The 22,240-nt window shown below is 45.8% G+C and overlaps 2 protein-coding genes across 3 annotated transcripts in view; one reads left to right on the forward strand and one right to left on the reverse strand.

Moving 5' to 3' along the window:
• Positions 1-870: 870 nt before the first annotated feature.
• Positions 871-3,863, reverse strand: LOC119173471 (uncharacterized). The gene is made up of 3 exons (XM_037424283.2): positions 3,726-3,863; positions 1,814-1,836; positions 871-1,211 (listed from the first exon to the last, which is right to left on the reverse strand). The coding sequence occupies exons 1-3, from the start codon at positions 3,781-3,783 to the stop codon at positions 948-950; spliced, it is 345 nt and encodes a 114-aa protein (XP_037280180.2). The 5' UTR covers positions 3,784-3,863; the 3' UTR covers positions 871-947.
• Positions 3,864-19,278: 15,415 nt separating this feature from the next.
• cher (filamin A protein cher) overlaps positions 19,279-22,240 on the forward strand; it is a 130,691-nt gene continuing 127,729 nt past the window's right edge. For both annotated transcript variants that reach the window (XM_037425985.2, XM_075895023.1), the window contains exon 1: positions 19,279-19,421. The gene's annotated coding sequence lies outside the window, so the exon portion shown is untranslated. The remainder of the gene's footprint in view (positions 19,422-22,240) is intronic.

Here is a 22,240-nt window from a genome sequence, read left to right on the forward strand (position 1 = left end):
GGGGACAAAAAATGATTTCACAACGTCAGTGCATTTCATCGTGAACTAGGAGCACACATCACAAACCTGGTGTTGAAAGAATTCCTGCAAGTAATTCCTAGTTTTTTAGAGCCATTGTGCAGGTTCGAAAACACAGAACAAGGTCAAACGATAGGGATAAGCGAGACATGTGTGAGGAATAATGAACGTGCAAACCAGAACTCGGCCTATAGTTTTATTTTGTGCAGCATGCACCAAGCGTATCTCTGACCATTTTTCATTTAAACGTGAAATGATTTGAGCTTGTTGGCATGAATTAATCGTAAAAAATAAAAACAACAACAGCACGGGTATGCGAGTACAGTGCTCTGTCGTGTTGTACGATATTTTTCTTGCATCGGGAAGCGTTTTCCAGACAGCCTTCATGAAAGCACACCCTTAACAACGACGCTCCCGCTGGAATGTTGGCCACAGCTGGGATGACTCTGGGAGTGCAAATTAAGGTGTTGGGCTTCCTATCGCTCTAGTCCATCCGTTTGTGGTTGTTGTCATTCCCCGGTTATGCCTGCCGATTTTGGCGATGATTGACAGAACATCGACGTGGGCAGAACATTACCCTGACCACTATAACGACGCGAGAAAAGGATTCGAGTTGGTATTTAAATCACTAAACCTGACAAGACAATTTTAAGGACCATATAACAACATTAATTAGGCGCACGATGTGGAGTTTGGCAGAAATGAAAAGAGCCGAGCCCATTGGTTCCGTTGCTATCAGTGTATATCCCGCGGCAGTATAGTTTCCCGCCCTTGTGATTCTTGCCTTCGTGTGGTTCTTTGCGTTTGGAGAGTCAGTATAGCCGTCCCAGCGATAAAAGTTTGAGCCAAAAGTGTCTGGATAAAACTCTTCTTTATTCGCAGCGAAGCGGCCACGCTAAAGAAATTGTACGGCACTTCCAATGGCACCGTTACGGTTTGACGCCAGGGATCGCGTTGATTACGTCGTTGATGTTTGTTGGGAATCCGGTGGGAAACACGGGAGGGAGGTTGGTTGGTAGCGCGGGAGGGAGCGTAGCTGCACCGCTGACTGCTGAGATGGCCGCTGCTAAGTCCGGCATCGTCACGCCTCCGGGTAGGGTGCCGCCCGGGAGCATACTGACCAACTGGTCCAGGCCCGGGAAGATGCCACCGCCACCTGAACCACCTTCTCCATCCCGTTCGGATTGGGAGTTCTAAAATTTCAACAATGTAGTCAAGAGAGAGAGAGAGAGAGAGTCAGTAAGCATGGATAAGGCAAGAAGGCTTGTGAGACCAGAGTGCGCGCTCACAGGGCCGCCCCCAGAGAGAGGCAGGGAGAGACGGGGCAGGTTCCCTTCATAAGATTTTGGTCTGTCCCTCTCTCACTCCCTCCTCTTACCCTAATATCAAACACATTCAAACACAACGTTTAAGTTCCCACCCTTCTGGTCCCTCTGAAGGACCTCGCGTGTCGTGGTTGCGCCCCACAACTTTCTCGAGGATGAAAAATCCAGTGTTTCTTTTCAAGCTGGACTATTGAAATGGGAATCCTTCCAGCTCCAACCACTCATGGCTCGACAATTCAGCTCGAAGTGAATGAATATGCAGTCGAAACATCGTCAGTCTCTTACCTATCTATACCAAATAAATCTATACCTTCATGCAGCCGAGTTTAGACAAGAGTGAACGGCAAAATAAGTTCGAGGAACATATAATCAGGCCTATACAGTATAAAACTCTTTTGCTCACGTTATTGCTAATGGCTTCGATATATTATATATATATATGTCATGAATCAATAGCCCTTATGACGTACCTTTAAGGGGCTTGGAGCAGCGCCTAAAAGAAAAAAAAGACAGAAAAAAATACGGGTTATTCAGTAGTGGCACAACGCACAATAGGGTTAAATGTGAGAAGTGTCAGAAATGCAGCTTATTTCAACTGTGCATTTAGGAACGATTAGTATGTACAGACATTTAAGAATAATTATAGTAGGCATAAACAAGGTGAAACTTCACCGACAATCCCGATACTGCATGCCTAGGGCGATGTGTGGTAGCTTGGGCTAGTTGGTATGGCATGACGATAGTTATAGCGCGAGACTATGTCGTTTTGTTCTCGCGCTATAACTATCGTCATGCCTAGGACGAATTTTGAGCGCTGCTTTTTGTAGGGGCAGCGCAACTACGAAGTTTTGAAAGTAACATTTGCTACCTATTGCCCCAGAAACTGCCGGAGCTCGAGCGCTGCGCGCACCACTCTGCGCATTTCAGGCGTCGCGAGCCAAGCGGAACACCGAAAGCCCCGTTACTATAATCGAAGCCAGGTGCAGTGCATGTGCCAGTGTTTCATGCAGTGCATGCACACGAGCTCCGACCGAGGGCTTAGCGCGCAGGGAGGCAGCGAGGTTAAAGGGCCAGTGGCTCGTCGTATCGAAGGTCCACGCGATCGCACTCTTTCGTCCTCGTTCGCTCTATCAAGGCCGAACCACACGTATCCATCGCAGCGCGTCAGTGCGTGGCTTTCTTGACGCGGCGCGTCAGAAAGCCACGCACTGACGCGCTGACGCTCTTTATGGAGAGAGGGATACGCAGCATCGCGTAGCCACGTGGCCTCTCTCTTTCTCTCTCTCTGGGGTGAGGGCGTTCCTCGGCGCCAAGCCAATCCCGCGCTGCAACGTGTGTGTGTGGTCAGGCCTTTAGTGCCGTTCCATGCACTTCCCGCACAGCCGCAACGCACGTGCCGAGACCCCTACCGCACGCAAATGGGGTACAAATAAGCCAATTAGCGACGCTGCGGAGGGTGAAAGAGCGTCGCCAATTGGCTCATTTGTCCCCCGCTTGCGTGCGGCAGGGGTCCCGACATGAGCGTTGCGGCTGTGCGGGAAGTGCGTGGAACGGCCCTAAATACGCCGACGTCTACGGGGACGCCGCTCAACGCCCGAACGGGGGTTTGCGATCTGCGCCCAAAAACCTTTCGGGATGGGGCATCAGAGAAAAAAAGCAGTGTCTTTCTCAGACATCGGCAAGCAGGCCGGATTTAAAATGAGGCTGTACCTGTGCTATAGTGTACGCGGCTACCATGGGGGTGTAATGTTCTAGCAATGTCAAACTATAGGTTTGTCTTCGAGATTACCGCAAGAGTTGCATTCCGCAGTCTTTTCACATCGGCACTGCCACACCACCTCCCTCAATCAACGAATCGACGAAGCCGCAGACATGGAATTTGGCGTATAACATCAGCCGCTAACTTGGCATATTTTTTTTTGCTTCGTGTTTATTAAATTATGTATAGCTGATTCAGTTCGCACGATTAGGATATGAGATACTAAGTATTGATATGTTCTTTCAAAACTTGCTTATTAACTACTCGGACAAATGTGTATTGGTGAAATCGACTAATTCGATGACAGTATGACATATTTCAACTGGCACCAGCGCGCAGTTACAATCATTCGAACTGCTTGACGCGCGCTTTTCAAAATCGGAGCGCGAACGGTGGTGCAGTTTTTTACTGTTCCTATACACGGCTTATCCGCACTTCTCCGCTTTATTTACACATTGGCCAAAGAGGAGGCCGTTGAAAATCTATTAGTGAACCACCGAATGAGATATTCAGACATTCGGATCCCTCATGCAGATAATTTACGTCTCTTCCACCAGGCAACCGGAAAACGTGACGCACACTATCTACCGGCGTCTCAATGTACATTAAAGAGAAGGCCTTACCGACTGACGAACAGAACAGGACGGCGATCCCGAAGATGGCGACTGCGAACATAGCCATTGTTGGGTGTAGCTTTCCGCCTATAGTCTCAAGCTGGCCGCATCGTCGGTTCACTTCGCTATTTTATAGGCTGCGTGCGCCTGCAGTTCACGTAAACGATGAAGACATAAGGGTCGTCGGTGAGGGTCCCGCATCTCGGGTAAGTATTAAATGATGACAGAATGAGACAGCCCACATCTCCGTGCTGGCAGACTAAATGCCTCTTTCAAGCAGCGGTGGTTGAACTCTCGAGCCTTGGGCAGGTGTTCGAAATTTCTGTCACCAACGTGAATGCTTTACTTTGTTTTTGCGATGGACTCCTTGAAAAGGGACCTCGCCAGTGACAAGAAAATAGGTAGTAAGAGAATACCGAGATATAGATGTTATACCTAGCCCCGACGAGTTTGCTAACGATAGCAGACGCGTACTTGCGTGGCTTCTTGCTTTTTTATATATGCCAAATGAACGATGGTGCCCAGTTGATATCCAACCTATTTGTTGCGTTGTTTCGACACGCATTGACTTATTCACCCTTCCCCTCCACGGTGGTCTAGTGGCTAAGGTACTCGGCTGCTGACCCGCAGGTCGCGGGTTCGAATCCCGGCTGGGGCGGCTGCATTTCCGATGGAGGCGGAAATGTTGTAGGCCCGTGTACTCAGATTTGGGTGCACGTTAAAGAACCCCAGGTGGTCGAAATTTCCGGAGCCCTCCACTACAGCGTCTCTCATAATCAAATGGTGGTTTTGGGACGTTAAATCCCACATATCAATCAATCAATCGACTTATTCACCCTTGCCACGACCACGAGCTTTGAGAGAGAGCTTGAGGTCGATCTCTACGAACAGCTGACGCTGGTCGCGGGGGCCTAAAAGTTCGAGATCCGCGCATCCTGTAAGCCTCTATCTCCATATAGGTACCTTGAAAACAAAGATACCCATTTTGTCTCTTTCTCTTTCTCTCATGGCACACGGCGTATCGAAGTCAGCACTGACATCATTAGAATATCCAAGCCTATCTATATGAGGCAATATAAAATGCTCTTTGACACAAGTTTAAACACCTTGATTCAAATTAGTTATTCAATACATGTTATAGACATTTTAATGTCAATATGACATTCCCATTGAGTCAGAAATTATATTATTTATATCAGCGTGTATGTGTAGCAACGTGCATCGTAGTGTGTGTTAATTAATTATTGCAACGTCACGTGCTATCTATATGTCCTTTTTTTAATGAAATCTCCCATGCCAAATGCAAGAATTGCTTTGCCGAGGCTTGTAAAGCTTCTGAAAAGCGGCTTTTTGCTCCGGTATTTGAATTACGCCTTTCTTCAAAGAACTCAATGCAAACTAAACTGTGTCTATGTCCATGACACCTCTTAAGTGAACGTATTACACTCCACTAAATCGGAAGCCTACTTGAAATAAGTGCAATACGAGCAGAAATTCTAAATATAGTCAATTGTACGGATGCGAGTGAGAGTGCGCGTAAGTCTGTACAGTCATATCTGTCTTAGTTTTCGCGTGATCAGATAGACCAATAATATTACATCGAATTAGAATGTGGAGCTATTTACGAGATATAAAAACGATCTAGTGACGAGTGTGAGCCTTCATAAGCATTAAACGAGGCGCCGAATTCGATGTCATAGCTTGGCTATTACGATGAAGCTACATAAACAAACGCCAACAGCTACCCCTACGAGAACACTACCAGCTCCCTCCCACGAGGCATGGACCTCTCCTCCTCCTCCTCGCGAGAGCCACTCCTGTAGGCAACACTGCCTTATCAAGCCAGAAGCAAATAACTGGGCCAGAACTGTCGGGGCTAGCTACTGATCACCCCACTTCGAACCACCGGCAAGTAAAATTCAACGGCCTCGTTGCGCCGTAAATAAAGTTGTTGCCCTTTGTCTCTAAATAGAAAGTTCTGTAGATTAAAAAACTCAAACCATTTGTGTGTCCTGATTTGTAGGGTTTAACGTCCCAAAACCACCACATGATTATGAGAGACGCCGTAGTGGAGGGCTCCAGAAATTCCGACCACCTGGGGTTCTTTACGTGCACCCAAATCTGAGCACACGGGCCTACATTTCCGCCACCATCGGAAATGCAGCCGCCACAGCCGGGATTCGATCCCACGACCTGCGGGTCAGCAGCCGAGTACCTTAGCCACTATACCACCGCGGCGGGGCCCATTCGTGTGTCCTAATCACAAGTTCCGTATAAGGTCTGTAGAAAGCTTTTTGGTAAGACTGCATTCTGTCATTTTGTTTTCATCTGTGAACTCATTATGACCCTCAGATATTCACTCAAACTGTTTCCTAAACTTGTAGACGCCCCGCTCCACACAGGCCTGACATTTTCAGCAAGACCACAAGGCTAGGCGTGCTAGATAAATGAAACAAAAGAAGGTACCTTCTTTGTCACAGAGTATATAGTGGGTAAAATCAATGCAGGGCCCACACAAAGCCAGCCAAAAGAGACGGCGAAGCTCGCCAAGGTCGGCCTGCTGCGCACGTCGTCCCGGAAACGCAAACGCGGATAAGGTCTCCCCTTCCCGTCCCCGACGCTTCCGCTTCCTCGTCTCAATGCGCACGCGCAACTTGCACGTGCTGCAAACGCGAATTCGTACGCAACACATCTACGCGAGCGCGTTTTTTTGTCCGCTGTTGCAAGCGCGTTCTTTTATCGCCGCCTTTACAGGGAACGGCTCGGTTTCAGCACGCTTCTGTAGACAATTTTACTTTCAACGCACGGGCGCTGCCACCTCGCATTGTTACCGGGACGTTTTCTCATTTTCGCACAGAGCGACAAGCGTATGAACAGTTTAACCCGACAACGCAAACGCAAAAACGTTTTTATGCCTATTCGCCTAACCGCATAACGCAGTACGTATAGTAGTTAAAGACACAAAACGGCCGGGCCACGTGCACAGCCCAGCATTGCAAAGATACAAAAAAAGAGAGAAAGCAGTTAAGACTACGGCCCAGTACTGCGGCAGCGAATTCCCTGCAAAATATACCATGAACCACATTATTATTATTTTTTTTTACTCTCGCACACGCATTTATGGCAATGGCATACATAACTTTGACCCCGATTGTACCATATGGCGTGCCCAGCACAGAACACTGCAGGTTTGGTTATACGCCACATCATATGTCGAGCTGTGCCGTAACCACAGCCGAAGGCGGAAACCAGTGGCAGGAACCAGGGGCGTAAGCATAAATTTTTTTTTTTTCAGGAGGAGTAGTAGGGGCACCTCTTTGATCAGAAGTGTGGGCAGGGCAGAGAAATGGTTTTCTCGTGTTCTGTATGCTACGGTGAAAAAAAAAAAAACATGGAGGGGAGGGGGAGAGGCATGGGCCTGGTGTTCCACTTCCTGGTTATACACCACTGCGGCGAGCACGCGGTAGAAACAGGCCGGACGGTGTCATGGTCGTTCTACGTGATCCCCATGCAAAGATGGCTGTCCCTTGCAAAAATATGACGCTTCGTTGGAAGTTGGAGCTCGTGTTGGAAGTTAGCGCTGGTGTCCTTCGTGTCCTTCTTGTCTCTGTGTGTCGTTCTGTCCTCGCGCTATAACTATCGTCATGCCATACCAACTAGCCCAAGCTTCCACGCTTCGTTAAAATCGTGGTTATAAGGGGTAAAACAACCCTGCGAATGTGGAGCTCGCTTCAGTGTAAGAAACCAAACTATTTTGACCGACTGAAGCCCTTGAACGTGGACCTAATTCAAGTACGTGATATTTTTTTCATTCTCACTGCCAATCTAGTCCAAATGAACACACTTACACTACAAGTTATTACTGTAAAATATATTAATTATTAAATTGAGCGAGTAAGAGATAGATGAAGCCCTTGAACGTGGACCTAATTCAAGTACGTAATATTTTTTTCATTCTCACTGCCAATCTAGTCCAAATGAACATTCTTACACTACAAATTATTACTGTAAATATATATTAATTATTAAATTGAGCGAGTGAGCGATATATTTGTATTGTGGCAGAAAAAGTGCGAGGTCGGCTTGAATCCAATTTCTGGCCTGCTACTCAGCCTTAGGAAAGGGTGGGATGGGGAAAAGAAAGAAGAGGGAAGGTGTCGATGATGTGAAGGTGGCAATGAAGAAAAACCTTGGTAGTTCAAGATCAATTCATAGTTTCTCCTCGAGTTCTGTCTCTCGTAAAAACTTGTTCTGAGCTTTCAGAATGCCGCGCTGATGACAAGGTGGTCGTCAGAAGAGAACTTTTCCGGAAACTTGTTGCTTTGTACATTTCAACAAGATTGTACAAGTCTAAAAAGACGCTGTAGGTTTATGCACACACACAGTGGCCATTTAGCTGTAACCGTTCGTTGATAAGTCCAGGTCACGGTTTCGACTCCCAGTCATACTGGTCGCGCTACAGTGGGTGCCGCATGCGAAGAGACTCACGTCATTATAAGGTGCACGCCAATAACTTGGGTTTGCTTAAAACTGAACTGGAACCCTGCACCGTGCATAATACATAACGTTACACAAAGCCTCACTGTAGGGCTTTATTGAAACGAACAATCACGACTCCTATTTTATAGTGTAGCTACGCACAATATAATATGCACGTGCCTCAAATATTAGCGTGGCCTTTGTCACAGGTAAGTCGCAGTGCCAAAAACATTGTTACGAATAAACGACGATCGAACGCAAGGGCAGGACGTGAACGTTGTATTTCCACGACCAAACGCGGTTGCGTCGTAGCTAGCAAGCCCGTAAACGTGCCAGAAAATTATTCGCGCGTAATTGACTCGCACACGCGCTTCGATGCTGACTATAATATAAGCGATGTGGTTCGGCATCACGACACAGAAGCATTATGAACCTCGTGATAGGCTAAACACTTGCACACCACTATAGAAAAAAAAAATTCAAGGTTGCACGAAATCAGCGAGCAAAATGCCGGCTTTCTTTTTCTTTTCTCTTTCTATCTTTTATCTACAAGCTTGCGATATCGATTTTGAACAAAGAGACATCGTGGTGCATAGTCCGGACGCTGCACTGTCCTTCACGGCAGTGACATTTCCGGGCTGAAAATGAAGGCCCGTGCACTCTGCCATATGCTAAAGAAGACCAGATGGTCAGAAATTTCCAGGAGCCCTCCACTACGGCGTCTCTCGTAATCATATAGCGGTTGTGGAATGTCAAACCTCACAAATAAATTTTTTTTGGACAGTGTTGTTCTTAAACTGTCTTCTGCGCGATTTTTATTTCCTTTCTTAACATAAGTGCTACCGCTGCCTGCATTGTAGAGGTGGCTGCAGGCCTCTGTCAAGTTGCTTGAGTTTCGATTGACTTTTACCCACAGTCTCCGCCACCATCTACAGAAATAAAGAAGTTGTGATTATTGTTATTATTATATAGCCCGAGGAGATCAAAACTTTCAGAGCCCTCTACTATTGTGTCAGTCATAATTATATCACGGTTTGGCACGTTAAACCTACACAGTGATTACTCTCTTTTTCATATAAACACTCAAACACACAACAAAAACTATTTTTTTGTTTGACACAGTTTGCGCTTCGATATATAAATGGATCGTCCTGCTGCGCGTATACAAATTAAATGAAGGACTGCAAAATCATTACGTTACGTATCGCGCGGCGGTGCCTGCAATTCGTGTGGCCGACATGCCGTTATGGAAATGCGATTCGCCTAATAATCGGCGTGCAGGCCTTGGCCTGAGCGAAGCGAAAACTGGCCTCTCAGGGCTGGGCCCCTGTATGCATGAAAGCGGCCAACAAGCCATCGCGTGACGATAGAAACGTGACGTAGAAATTTGCATCGTTCTCGCACCTGCCCGCTTACCGAGGCACGCCAGACGGAGCTGTATATAAATTTACTTTACTTTTATTTATTCACCTTTGTCTTCAGCCTGTTTCGGGCCTTCTATCGGATGCATACATGCCTAACAATATAGTTTGTTAAATGTTTTCACGCAGAAAGGCTGGATGTTCTCAAAAAAATAACTGACATGAAAACAACGAAAAGAGAAAGGAAGCGTTCAACGATTCCTTTGTTTATTAGTCCTCGCCTGCTTCAAACAATAATCATCGGCCCATGCAACTTTTAGAAGTCATGCCTCGCGCTATATTACGCTTGGCTTAAACGAAATATTTACTACATTTTTTTCCCTCTTGTGATTTCACTCTCTTGTCAGTAACAGGTCTGGATAAATGTATTTCTTCACGCATTGCAGAAGCTGGCTGTGAAACCCCAATTGTCTTTTTCTTTCTTTACCCATGCTGCTTGTTATTGCCTTAGTCTTCTGCGTATTACTTCCAAAGCCTACAGTAAACAGGTCACAGTGTTCAGTCATCTGTTACATTTAATTTACACCTTTCTTGACAGGGCTAAATCATCCGCTAGTAGCAGGTGATTCGAACCTTCCTCTCTAGTTTCCACGTCGAAGATGGCTTTTAAGACAATGAGTTTTTTGGTTGGTGGCAAAGTTATTGTATTGTCCTGCAGTATTTTAGGTGACCCGGGCTTAGGTGTCCCAGGATAGGATAAGACACTGAGTGTTTTTAAATATTTTAATACTGGAGTTTGAAGAGTCAGAACTAAAATATAATAATGATACACGCTGTACTTAAATGCTACGGAACAATTCTGACCACCTAGTGTTTTTTTTTTTTTTTCAGCGGCACCTAAATATAGCGCGGGGGTTTATGTTTACGTCCCAGTCTAAATCTGGTAGCCTTGCCTGGGAATCGAACCTGCGTCATCGTGCTTGGCAGTGCCATAACATTTCCCCTGAACCGTCACGATAAGTAATGTGTATGTTTGTTCAATTGCTTACCCGACAGGCATTTTTTTTTTCCTTTGCGTCGAATAATGCACTTCTTTGCGATTATTCTTACTTGCTGTGCGGATTCTCCCCCTCTGCTGTTCTGTTTGTTCAATCACTAGCGCTTGGGCTGCTTTGGTTATGTAAAGAATGCGTAGACAGGCAAAACGAACGGTGTTTTCCCCGACCCGCACGTCGGTTATAAATCAGCGCCGAGAACAAAACGCGCGGTGGACGGGCGAGCGGGCGACGTCAAATTTAACGGCCTCGTTGAGGGTGCGCCCTGAGAAGCTGGCTTCTTTCAGCGCTTTTGAGCTGTGCCAAGAAAGCGGCGCGCCGCGCAGTAGTGTATTTTGACGACTGCACGAGCTGATGGCTTTCCTCGTAGCCCCCCCCCTCTCTCTCTCTCTCTCTCTCTCTCTCTCTCTCTCTCTCTCTCTCTTTCTTTCACGCCTTTTCCCTCACTCTATTCCCGCAACGAAAGACGAAAAGCTCTCATTAATAAAATAAGAGCGCCGTTCTTTCAAAGCCCAGTTGTCGTCGTGACAGGCTAATTGCGTCGAAGACAAACCAAGCGCTTTCGATTTCGCGGTGGCGCAAAGAAGAACAGCCATAGTTTCAGTGACGCAGTCGGTGTGCACATGCGGAGACGAGATTCGCAAGGCTAAGCGGGGCCCTCTGGCGCACTGCCACCTCGCCACGGCACTCTCCCTCCTTTCAGTTCGAAAGCTCAGCGGTAGTTTCAGTGGCGCATTGCTGTAGTGCAAAGAAGGGGGAGCGTCTTGGTGCGGGACGGTTATGTCATCCCCGGAGGCATACTGCGCGCCTCGCACTAGGCATCGCGACACCAGAATTCCTTCCACTCTATTTAATTCGTGTGAAGAGTCAGAAAGCCTGAGGAGAAAATACGAAGAATCTGAAAAGGAGGGAGAACATTTACACAGGTAATAGTATAGAAGAAGAGACGGCAAGAGAACAGAACGAAACAGAAGTATATTGAACGATGTTAAGGACATTTATTTATTTATTTATTTATTTATTTATTTATTTTCAATACTGTCAGTCTCATTCCGAGACCATAGCAGGTGGGCGTACAGATTGTACATGCAGGTGGTACATTAACAGCGCAGAAAACAGAAACAGGAATGTAGTGAAATGACAGTCATCACAAAGTATAAGAGCGAAAAATATACAAATTGTTTACATCTGCAAAGACAAAGAAACCATCACCAAAAAGAAGAGAAATTTTGCATAAAGTGCAGTGGTACACAGGAAAACAAATAGCAAGCTTCCAAACACTCCAGTGAACACTTGTACACTCCACTAATACGCTTTCACTGGTGGCGCGATGCTTCTGGTAATGCGAGTATTGCCGCAGAAAGAGAACATCTTTTTTAATTTTAGTGCAAAGTCGGATACCGATTTCGCACTAGTTATGGAGGAATCCAAACAGTTTCATTCCCTTATGGCAAGTGGAAAAAAGGAGTGCTTGAACGTGTCATTGCGGTAAGAGTACTCTTTCAGTGTGTGTGAATGTTTGTGCCTAATAACGCGGGAGTCTGACGGGCGGATGTACAATGATGGGTCAATTTTATAATGGTTGTGAAGTAGCTGAAAAAGAAATTTAAGGCGCGCTTGTTTTGCTCGAATTGCAAGTGTTTGGAGGCCAGAGCTTGCTAACATATTTGTAGGAGAATCAGTGCGCTTATATTTGTTGCAGATGAATCTTGCTGCCTTCCTCTGTACATTTTCTAGCTTTTGAATGTTAGTGACTGTATAAGGAAACCATACTGTGTTAGCATATTCTAATACGGGTCTTACGTAAGTAGTATAGGCTAAAAGCTTGGTTGAGTGAGGGGCCAACCGAAGGCATCTGCGAAGATAAAAGAGCTTGCGCATAGCAACCGAAGTAATGTTAGAAATGTGCGCATCCCATCTGAGGCTTGACGTTATCGTGACGCCTAAATATTTGTGCGCATTCACTTTTTCAAGCCTGGTGCCTTTAATGCTGTAGTCAAACTGGATAGCTTCTTTTTTTTTCGGGTTATTGTCATGCACACTGTTTTTTTGGGGTTAATCGACATTTGCTACATGTCGCACCAGTTGGAAAGATGGTGTAAAGAATCGCTTAGTGCAAGGTGATCTGAATGACTGTTAATTTCTTTGTAAATAATGCAGTCGTCGGCGAAAAGCCTAATGGTGCAAGAGATACTGTCTGTGATAGCGTTAATAAAAACAAGAAATAACAAAGGCCCCAAAACGGAGTCTTGTGGTACTCCGGACGTAACAGGCAGGTTTTCTGATGGTATACTTGGTCATACAGGACATATTGTGAGCGATTAGTTAAGAAGTCCTTAACCCAATTTGTTAATATTCCATCTCCAATAATACTTCGAAGTTTTTCAATTAATTTGTTGTGACATACGGAATCAAACGCTTCAGCAAAGTCTAATAGTATGATATCCGTTTGCGTGCAGTTGTTAATAGATAATGCTAAATCATGAACAACTTCTGTTAGTTGCGTGGTAGTCGATAATCCGCTGCGAAACCCGTGCTGGCAAGATGACAAAACGCCATTACCTTTTAAAAAAACGGTTAAGTGTTTCAAAATTATATGTTCTAATATTTTGCATGACGTGCTGGTTAAACATATTGGCCTAAGGTTTGAAGGATTATCGCTATTTCCTGCTTTGGGAATCGGTGCTATTTTAGCTTTTTTCCAGTCGTCTGGAAGCTTTGCTACGGCGAGAGATTTGCGGAAAACCATACCAAGGTATTTGCTGCACCACTCGGCATATCGCTTAAGAAAGGGATTGGGGATGTCATCTGGTCCCGAAGATTTTTTGGCGTCTAGGTCGAGCAAAAGAGAAAATATTCCTTCATCAACTACATCTATAGGGCTGACTCCAATATTATTCATGTGTGCAAGCTGTGGAATTTTCCCGTCATCTTTTGTAAAAACAGTGTGGAAATAGTTGTTGTACATATTAGATTTGGCCCTTTTCTGTTGCAACGAAAGTTCAGGACTGCTGTTTTTTCTAGGGCTTAAATGCTTCCAGAACCTTTGTGGGTTACCAGTAATGAATGACGGTAGCGTTACTTCAAAGTAATGTTGTTTTGCTTGCTTTGTTTTGGCCTTAAAGTGTGAAATAGCTGTTTTTAATTTTGATGTATTCGCACTGCAGCACTGTTTTTTTTTTACCGCTTTCCGAAGTCGCTTGAGTTTAGCTTTGCGTGTAGAATTTCTCTTGTGATCCAGGGGTTATGTCTTTGCGGCCGTGTACGCCGCAGTGCATGGTATAAATTCATTCATGCAGTGCAGAACAATGTGCTTGAACCTTAGCCAAAGGTCATTTAGAGTTGTGGCGGGATCACAGTTCAATTCCACAAACTCGTAAAACTCATGTGCTAAATAAGTTAGTACGCTGGCGTCGTCTGCTTTACTGAAGTCTGGGACATGGTTTACTGTTGATTGTAGGTGTAATCTGTGATCAAGTGTTAACCGGCAAACAGGCACTCTGTGGTCTGAAATGCCCTCTACAACATTAACTTGAGTGTCCACATGGCTAAGGTGACTACTAATAAGTATTAAATCTAGTACACTTGTGGCTGTTCCTTGAACACGAGTTGGGCATGAAACAATTTAATGGAGGTTGAAATTTAACATTAAATCAAATAACTTCTCTGATCCCTGTGAGGTGTGGTGCATGGTACTCCAGTTTATGTCAGCAAGGTTAAAATCACCCATTATCACGACTGCAGAGCTATGGACATGCTGCTGAAGAAAATTGTGGATGGAAACCATGCATTCCGAGCCAGAGGATGGGCTACGATAAACGCAACCCGCCACTATGCTTGTGCTATTGCACAAAATTTTGCAGAAAAGCGCTTCTCTGTCTGGAACGTCTGGCAGTAGTGTGTATGAAATGGAACGTCGAATTAACAACGCGACGCCTCCGCCTCGAGATAGCTTTCTTTTCGGATGACAGAATAGCTAAGGGGAGTGAATTCATGGTCGAGTATATCTGATGAGAGCCAGGTTTCTGTGATTGCTACAATATCTGGTTCATGAAGTAGCAACAAGTTCTCAAGAGGCTGCACTTTATTCACGACGCTTCTGGCGTTCACGTTTAGCAATGTTAATTTTTCTTTTGTGTGGTACTCCGCGTGTTCGGCCGAGTTGGTATTTCGTAGTTTTTTGGTTTGTTGAGTGGCACCCTTTCTTCTTTTTTCTCATCCCAAACGAACGCGCAGTCATTTATGTACAGCCTCTCGAAAGCCAGCGCCACTTTTTCCTTTTTAGCTCGGTTCGATTTCGCACAAAGATTGAAGAGGGTCACAAGTTTTTATTTATTTATTTATTTATTTATTTATTTATTTATTTATTTATTTATTTACTTATTCAGTACTGCACACTTGTGGTCCATGCAGGCTGGTTAATACAAATACAAAAGAAGCAGCAATCACAAACGAGCAATAAAAATGAAACAGCGTTAATATGCAGTTTTACCACATGCATCAGTAAGACAAATCCATTCACTGATTGTTCTTAGAAAATATGAATACTAAAAAGGTCAGTGCGAGAAATATATTGGGTTAAGGTGTTGGCGTGGTGGTGTCGGGAGGCCCAGCAAGCTATAGGAATGGCAAATACAGGGATGGGTCTAGAGCTAGTTTTTTGTTTTAAAGTTTACACTGAAATTCTAATCTAGCTTTTGTCTTCGTGCCTGTAATAAGGGAATGTAATTTCCTTGAATTAATTTTTAGATGAGTATTAAGTCAGTATTGCAACGGCAATCTGCAATTACCTTTCTTCTGCTTTCATTGCGATCACAATAATATCAACACTGGCATTTTTGCCGTTTACCCCGCCGTCGCCGTGAAGTTTCGTATTATGTCACAAGGGGATAACATCACCCCACGTGTCGTATGTTCTATGTGTATAGTGGAAGCGTGCGAGTTTGGCGATGATCGCGGCGCGAATACGCGCTGGTCATCTCCCGTTACTCGAAGTGCCTGTGGAGAGAGTGAAAGAAAGAAAGAAAGAAAGAAAGGAAGGAAGAAAAAAAAAGAAACAAAGGAAGGAACAAAGAAAGAAAGAAAGAAAGAAAGAAAGAAAGAAAGAAAGAAAGAAAGAAAGAAAGAAAGAAAGAAAGAAAGAAAGAAAGAAAGAAAGAAAGAAAGAAAGAAAGAAAGAGGAAAATCAGGGAGGTTAACAAAGCTTGGCTCGCTTGGCTACCATACACTTAGGGTTGGGGAGTGGGTGAATAATAGAAAGGATGCCTCTGGAGGTCCCATCGGATAAAGGGGGGTGGGAGGTCTGCATGGCGTCCGCACAAACTGCATACTTTAAGCGACCGGTCGCGTGCGCTCTATCTTGACCGAGATGACCAGACGTCTCTGATTTTTTTTGTAGAGTGCTTTGTTCTCACCGCAAAATTTGCACTGAAGTGATATACAGCAAGAAGGTCACTTCACTCGCCGCAGCGGTGGGCCTTCTTTACGCAAGCGTTTCACTGAGTTAATCCAGATCGCATGCTAAATAAGTATACTTACTCCATACAACAGTATAAAATTTTTTGCATGCCATTGCATTAATCGCTTCGACCTTGCAGTAAAACCAGGCCAATTTCTATGGTTCATCAGCCTCTTAAATGGTAGACACTGACGAACCTCGTGTCGCTCATTTTGTTTCATTAATTGCAACATGAAGCCCGATAAAGTTGGGCCAAAGCTCAGGGCTCTCAACTGTCATCCTATGAAAACAACGTGCGCACATGAAGCAGGCGGATGTTTGTGTTGCGAAGCTAGAGATGCCGTATAACTCAACATAGTTATGGTTGTGACAAATGCTTATAATTGATTGATATGTGTGGTATAACGTCCCAAAACCATCATATGATCATGGGAGGCGCCGTAGTGAAGGGCTGCGAAAATTTCGACCACCTGGGGTTCTTTAACGTGCACCCAAATCTGAGCACACGGGCCTACAGTATTTCCGCCTCCATCGGAAACGCAGACGCCGTAGCCGGGATTCGATCCCGCGACCTGCGAGTCAGCAACCTCAGCCGCTAGACCACCGTGGCGGGGAGACAAATGCTTATAGGTAAATCGTTTCGGTACATAACTGTAGCGAAAACGACATGAATACACGGATTAGGGTGTTTAAACATACAGACGCATTGCCATGTGTGACTTAATCCGTGCCGTCATGCCCTCTTCATACCCTCTTCGTGCTTCATTGTATTTGTCTCACTTCCAAATCAGCAGCCACTACTGGCCTTCAGCTCTGCTACCAAATAAAAGGCCCATACCACCGTTTGACGAAAGTCGTGTTTACGATTGCAGGTGTATAGTTGGGAAATGGAATCACAGATCTACATCTGCGGGATAGCCAAAGAATGCACTGCAGTTTACACAGCGGATTTCGCAAGTCAGAAGGAACATAAGTGCGGATTCTGCGGGCAGAGGCGAGGCTTCTGCCTCCCAGGGGCGTCGCGGGGGTGTATATACACATAACACGGATGCTCCCAGCCGTAAAGAACACGCGCGGGGAAGACAGAGTCAAAATATAAACGAGCCCCCCCTCCTCCGACTCGACCCTTGCCACCGGGTCTTCTCTGCGAGGGCGGCTGCCGTGTCGCCGCTATCTTCTGAGGCAAGCTGCGCCTGGTGAGGGAAGACCTCGCACTGTTTTCGCCGGAGAGATTGAACGCGCCTCCGCGATCACACTAAATCTGACACAGTCAGGGCGTGATTCGAGAAGCTTCAGTAAATAACCGCGAGAGAGAGAAATAAAAACAAAGACAAAAGGAGGGAGAGGGTGAGAGGCAAGGCGCTGGCCGGACACCAAAATTTTGATGTCTTTTCTCTCACGGTTGTTGCGCAGGTTGCAAATGACTCACTACACGAAATGACGCACACAAGCGCTAAAAAAGATAACGACTCGAAATTGGGCCCCAAAACGCGGGTTTCAAAGCGGCGCCTTTGAAGCTGGGTTTGATTACAAACACTTGTTTTCCTGAGGGTGGGGTAGGAAGGCGTGAAAGGTGTCTAAAAGAGCATGGTGTTAAGGTAATACGCGTACAGCTGCTTTCGATTCGTATCTGTAAAGGGTGCGCTATACAAAAAGAAGAAAACTGACACACAACATGCATGACAGCTATCATGAAACGTCCGTACTTTCTGACTTTCTAGTTTTTATGTAGTGTTAAGTGTCATTAATAAAATTACTAGTAGTAGCGAAAGTGAGTGCACCCTATTACCACATTACCATCTCTCGTTGTCTCTTTCGTCAACACTGAAAGCTTTACGTAATTCCCCTTTCTGACATTCCTGTTGCAATGTCTGAATTTTCGCCAATTGCGTCGAAGCTTTCTCGAGCTTTCAGCATTCCGGGCAATTCTTAGTTTGAAGCATAATCCGGAATTATTCATACTTCGTGCTGAATTAAATGGTATACACGAAGAGATGTAAAATTACACAGGGGCGGTACGATAGCTGGGTTACAGGGTCAAGGGACCTTGAATCATGTGCAACCGTGTATGCACTAAGACTGTTTTCAGTGAAACTATAACGGATCATTTTCAGCTCGTTGTTTAAGTAGTGCTGTTTCGTAACTGCCCAATGATGACATGAGGGAGTTGAACTTTTTTCGTTCGCAGTTTTCTTTCTTCCTTTATTGTGCCTTTACATGACGTGTGAGCTAGGCATGAGAAAAACAAATTATTTGCAACATGCATGCTTGCAACATACGTCATACACACTTGAAGATGACGTATGCCAGTAAAAGTACTGATGCTCGCGTAAGTGTTCTGAGCACCAGTTACGTCACCAATGCGTTGCCAGACGCGCCGCGTATAACCGCAATATCCCACGCATTGGCGTAACGTTATCGGAGCATGCGCAGTGCCAACCAAATCGCCCAGGAGATGTTGACACCGCTGAGCTTCACTCAATCTCTCTCCGTGTTACCATTCCTTGTCCGCGCTATTTCTTGAGTGCTGCGATTGCTTCGCGGTACGTTCCCTCAGTGAACCCCACACGTTGACAGGCGTCGCAACAGCTGACGCGTGGTCTCGCCGAATGCCCCGGCTTTCCCCCTGCCTTCACCTTCTCAGTTATATTCTCAGACCAAGCGGAGACGGAACCATTGAGGGGGGAGGGAATGCCGGACAGATCGTGAAAGAAAAAAAACAGAGCAGGGCGTCGTACTCGAGTGGCTTCCCTCCACTGTCAAGGCGCCGAATTCGAGATTTCGCACTGGGGTCGGTAGCGACAGCACAGTATCGCAAGTCAGCGTGGCGTAAGTCTTCGCTTTGCACCACGCAAGAGGGCTTTCGAGCTAGTGGAGCGAGCGTGTCTATAGCGCCAGGGTTGACGGCTACGTCTCTCGGGAGGGAGCCTCGGTGTCTTCCCCTGGACTCGCTGACGACGTCTGGTTCTCAAGTTCGGCCGGGCCAAATTAGGCTTCACCGGCGGGGGAGGAAGAGAGCCTGCCGGCTGAGACTCGGACGCGACTTCTATTCATAGCACGCGTCCGGGAGAGAGACGCCGCGCCGTTGTCGTCAGTGCAGCGCCGCCTGCAAACCTTCCTCTCCCCCTCCCATTCCTTCCCCACCGCGGTCTGCACTGTGAGCGAAAAAGCCGTACCCGGCGAGACGCCACGGTACACGACACCGTTAACTACTGTAGTACGCGCGCGGAAAACCCTTCGTTCAATCTGTGCGCCGCTGTGGGGATCGTTGCAGATCTTCGACAGCCGCGGTTGAGTGGTGCGCGTTGAAGCTTGCACAACGACAAGCGGGATCGGCAATCGACCGTAGCAGGTGAGACGGGGACGAGCGTCCGCTTCGAGTGTGCTTCGACTGGGATTTGAGCTCGAGGCCGGGTTCGAGGTTGCGATGCTCACTGCGGTAGGAGGCGTGCCACGCGCTGACAGTCGGGTCCACTGACAACGTGCTTTTGGGTGGGGCGGAGCCATTTCTTTTCACGCACTGAAGCCAAACCTGTGAATCCCATCCCGTGAGATACAGACGTGAAATTCACTACCGGATAGAATGTTGAATTGACCGTAGCTCCTAAAATATTTCGATAGAAAGCAGCGATTTCTTTGAATGTTCATGGCACGCAGTGAGTTTGATGACCATGTGTCCCGACAGGTCTATTTATTCATAAGCATTTCGATATACACATAGCATTGCAACTCTACTTTGTGCTTTCATATAATGACAACACATTCCTCCGCCGTCTTAAAATTAACTATAGCTATAGCGTGCCGGCGTTTGGAACAAAAACTGACGCGAATTCGGACATCGCTGTGCTCATTTGCCACAAGGCCAAGCCGATACCGAGTGGCACAAAGCATTATCGTTATGTAGGCGGAGGTAGAATGGGCCCACTTTAGCCTCCACGATGTCACGTGAGAGCGATCTCGTTGAACAAGCAAACAGAGCACCTGGTTTAGAATAACACTGCGCATAAAGGCCCAGTTTTGTCCCACCATCAACTGATTGCATATTTTTTTGGCAACTCGTCAACTTCGTGACGTTAAGCGGCTCGATTTACAACACCAAGTTTAAGGAGAAGATAACAAGCTGTGCGCTCCTACTTTTGTGACAGTTCTCCGAGGATTACTTTCGCGCATTTTGTCTTTGTCCGGGTAATATTTCTGCTGAATGGGAGCAACGCAAAAACGCAAGAATTTGGCGGTGATGCTTAGGATTCTTCTCGCGTTAAAAAATTCTCGACAAGTAACTTGGTACTAGTTTCTTACTGTGACGATTCCTCACCCGCTGACATGCAAATCTATTCGACCTGGATGCGTTTCTATCATGACAACAGATTGGACAAAGAGCAAAATATTCTTTCTTTCCCTATGACATACGAAAACGTGCGAAGTGCTTCACTTTTTGTTTATTTATAATCCCAACAATCAGGACTGGATGTTTCAACGCTGGTATCGATCTTCTACGTCGAAAAGTCGACATGTCCACATGCCTGCCTCTCTAATTTGTTTTAGAAACCTTTCCTAGGCATAGTGCCTTGTTATGGTAACCGAAGTTCACCTGACATTTGACCGAAGAACAAACGCCGTAGATTAACAGCTCATTACGCTTGTAACCGACCGCATCTGTGACGCAATGGTCTTACGGCATTGCTAGGGACATAGCTACAGTCTATGCAGGCAGCCTGAAATTTCTAAGGATGGAAGACTCGGGCGAATTGGTACAGCGCTATTAGGCCTATGGTACACACTCCACACTTTTAGTCCTTGTCTAAAGTGACACGCCTACAGCAATGAATCTACACTGATATTCATTTTGAAAGCAGTCATGACGACTCAACGTAGACGTAGAATATAACTGACGAACGAAAAATATAAATTTCAATTTTCGGAGTTGGAAACCGCACTGTGTCTGGGCCAAGGACAAAACTTTCTTGTTCTTTCATTTAGACTGAAGAAAGGAAACGTAAATGGAAATTGAAAACCCACAAGTGTGGCCCTACCCAGAGCACAAGGGTACTTTTTTTAGATTTAACTTGACAACTAACTTATCCGTCTCACTTAGACGATCCTATTTCAAAGAAAATTTTCCTCATACGTCTGGAAATTCCTTATACTTTGTCAATCGGCCAATGGGTCGACACATTTCGCTACATGCTGAGTCAGCCTGTAAATTACAATCCGTAGCCACGCATTCGTGTCACAAGAACGAGATACGTGAAGTACCTATACCCTGCGCCATACGCTGACAAAGAAGACACAGGAAGAGCTCTAGACTGTAGTGTATGCGCTGTTTATATTGGAGCAGACGTCGCGGTTTAAACAGAAGGAAGATAAACCGAAACTGTCAACTATGCCGCGTGTACATGTACGATGGCACGGCTCTCCACGGAACGCTTCTATGTTTAGCAAAATCATCCCTTGACGATACCATTGCGAGTCACCAGTTCTGTCAGAGCCGAACCATGAGACTGTAGTAACAAGAATAAGGATTGAGTTGGGTGCGTTTGGCAGGTATTCCAAAATCACGAAGGGTAATTTACCACTATTCCTGACGAGAAAGGTCCACATAACAGCTGCATCTTACCGGTACTTACCTACAGAGCTGAAGCCTATAGAAGCCTATGAAGGTGGTTCCGCTTAAACTGAGGACGACGGTAGCGAGCAGTGAAAACGAAAATTATTTATGTAACCTTAAGTGGCAAGAAGATAATAGTATGGGTAAGGAAACAATTTAGTTTTAAGAATACTTTAGTTTAAATCAAGACGAAACTGGCATGGTCAAGGCACGTAGGACGTAGACAAGATTACCGCTATTCATTGAAAGTAACAGACTTAGTTCCAATAGTACGCTAGTGCATGTGCGGGAGATAGAAAGTTTGTTGAAGAGATGCGACTTAAGAAGTGTAGGGATAACGTGACTGCAGCAAGCATAGGACCGGTTGGACCGGTCAAACAAGGAAGACGCATTTGCCCTACAGTAGGCGTGGTCCAGCTGCTGCTGCTGCTGCTGCTGGTGCTGCTGCTGCTGCTGCTGCTGCTGATGATGATGATGATGATGATAATGAGTTCTGTCAGTGCGTTCAGCTTTCTGCGCCACAAAAAAATAGCTCCAAATATAGTTGGATTGGCAGCCGCCGA

The sequence above is a fragment of the Rhipicephalus microplus genome, chromosome 5 (genome assembly GCF_043290135.1).
Source record: "Rhipicephalus microplus isolate Deutch F79 chromosome 5, USDA_Rmic, whole genome shotgun sequence".
NCBI lineage: Eukaryota > Metazoa > Arthropoda > Arachnida > Ixodida > Ixodidae > Rhipicephalus > Rhipicephalus microplus.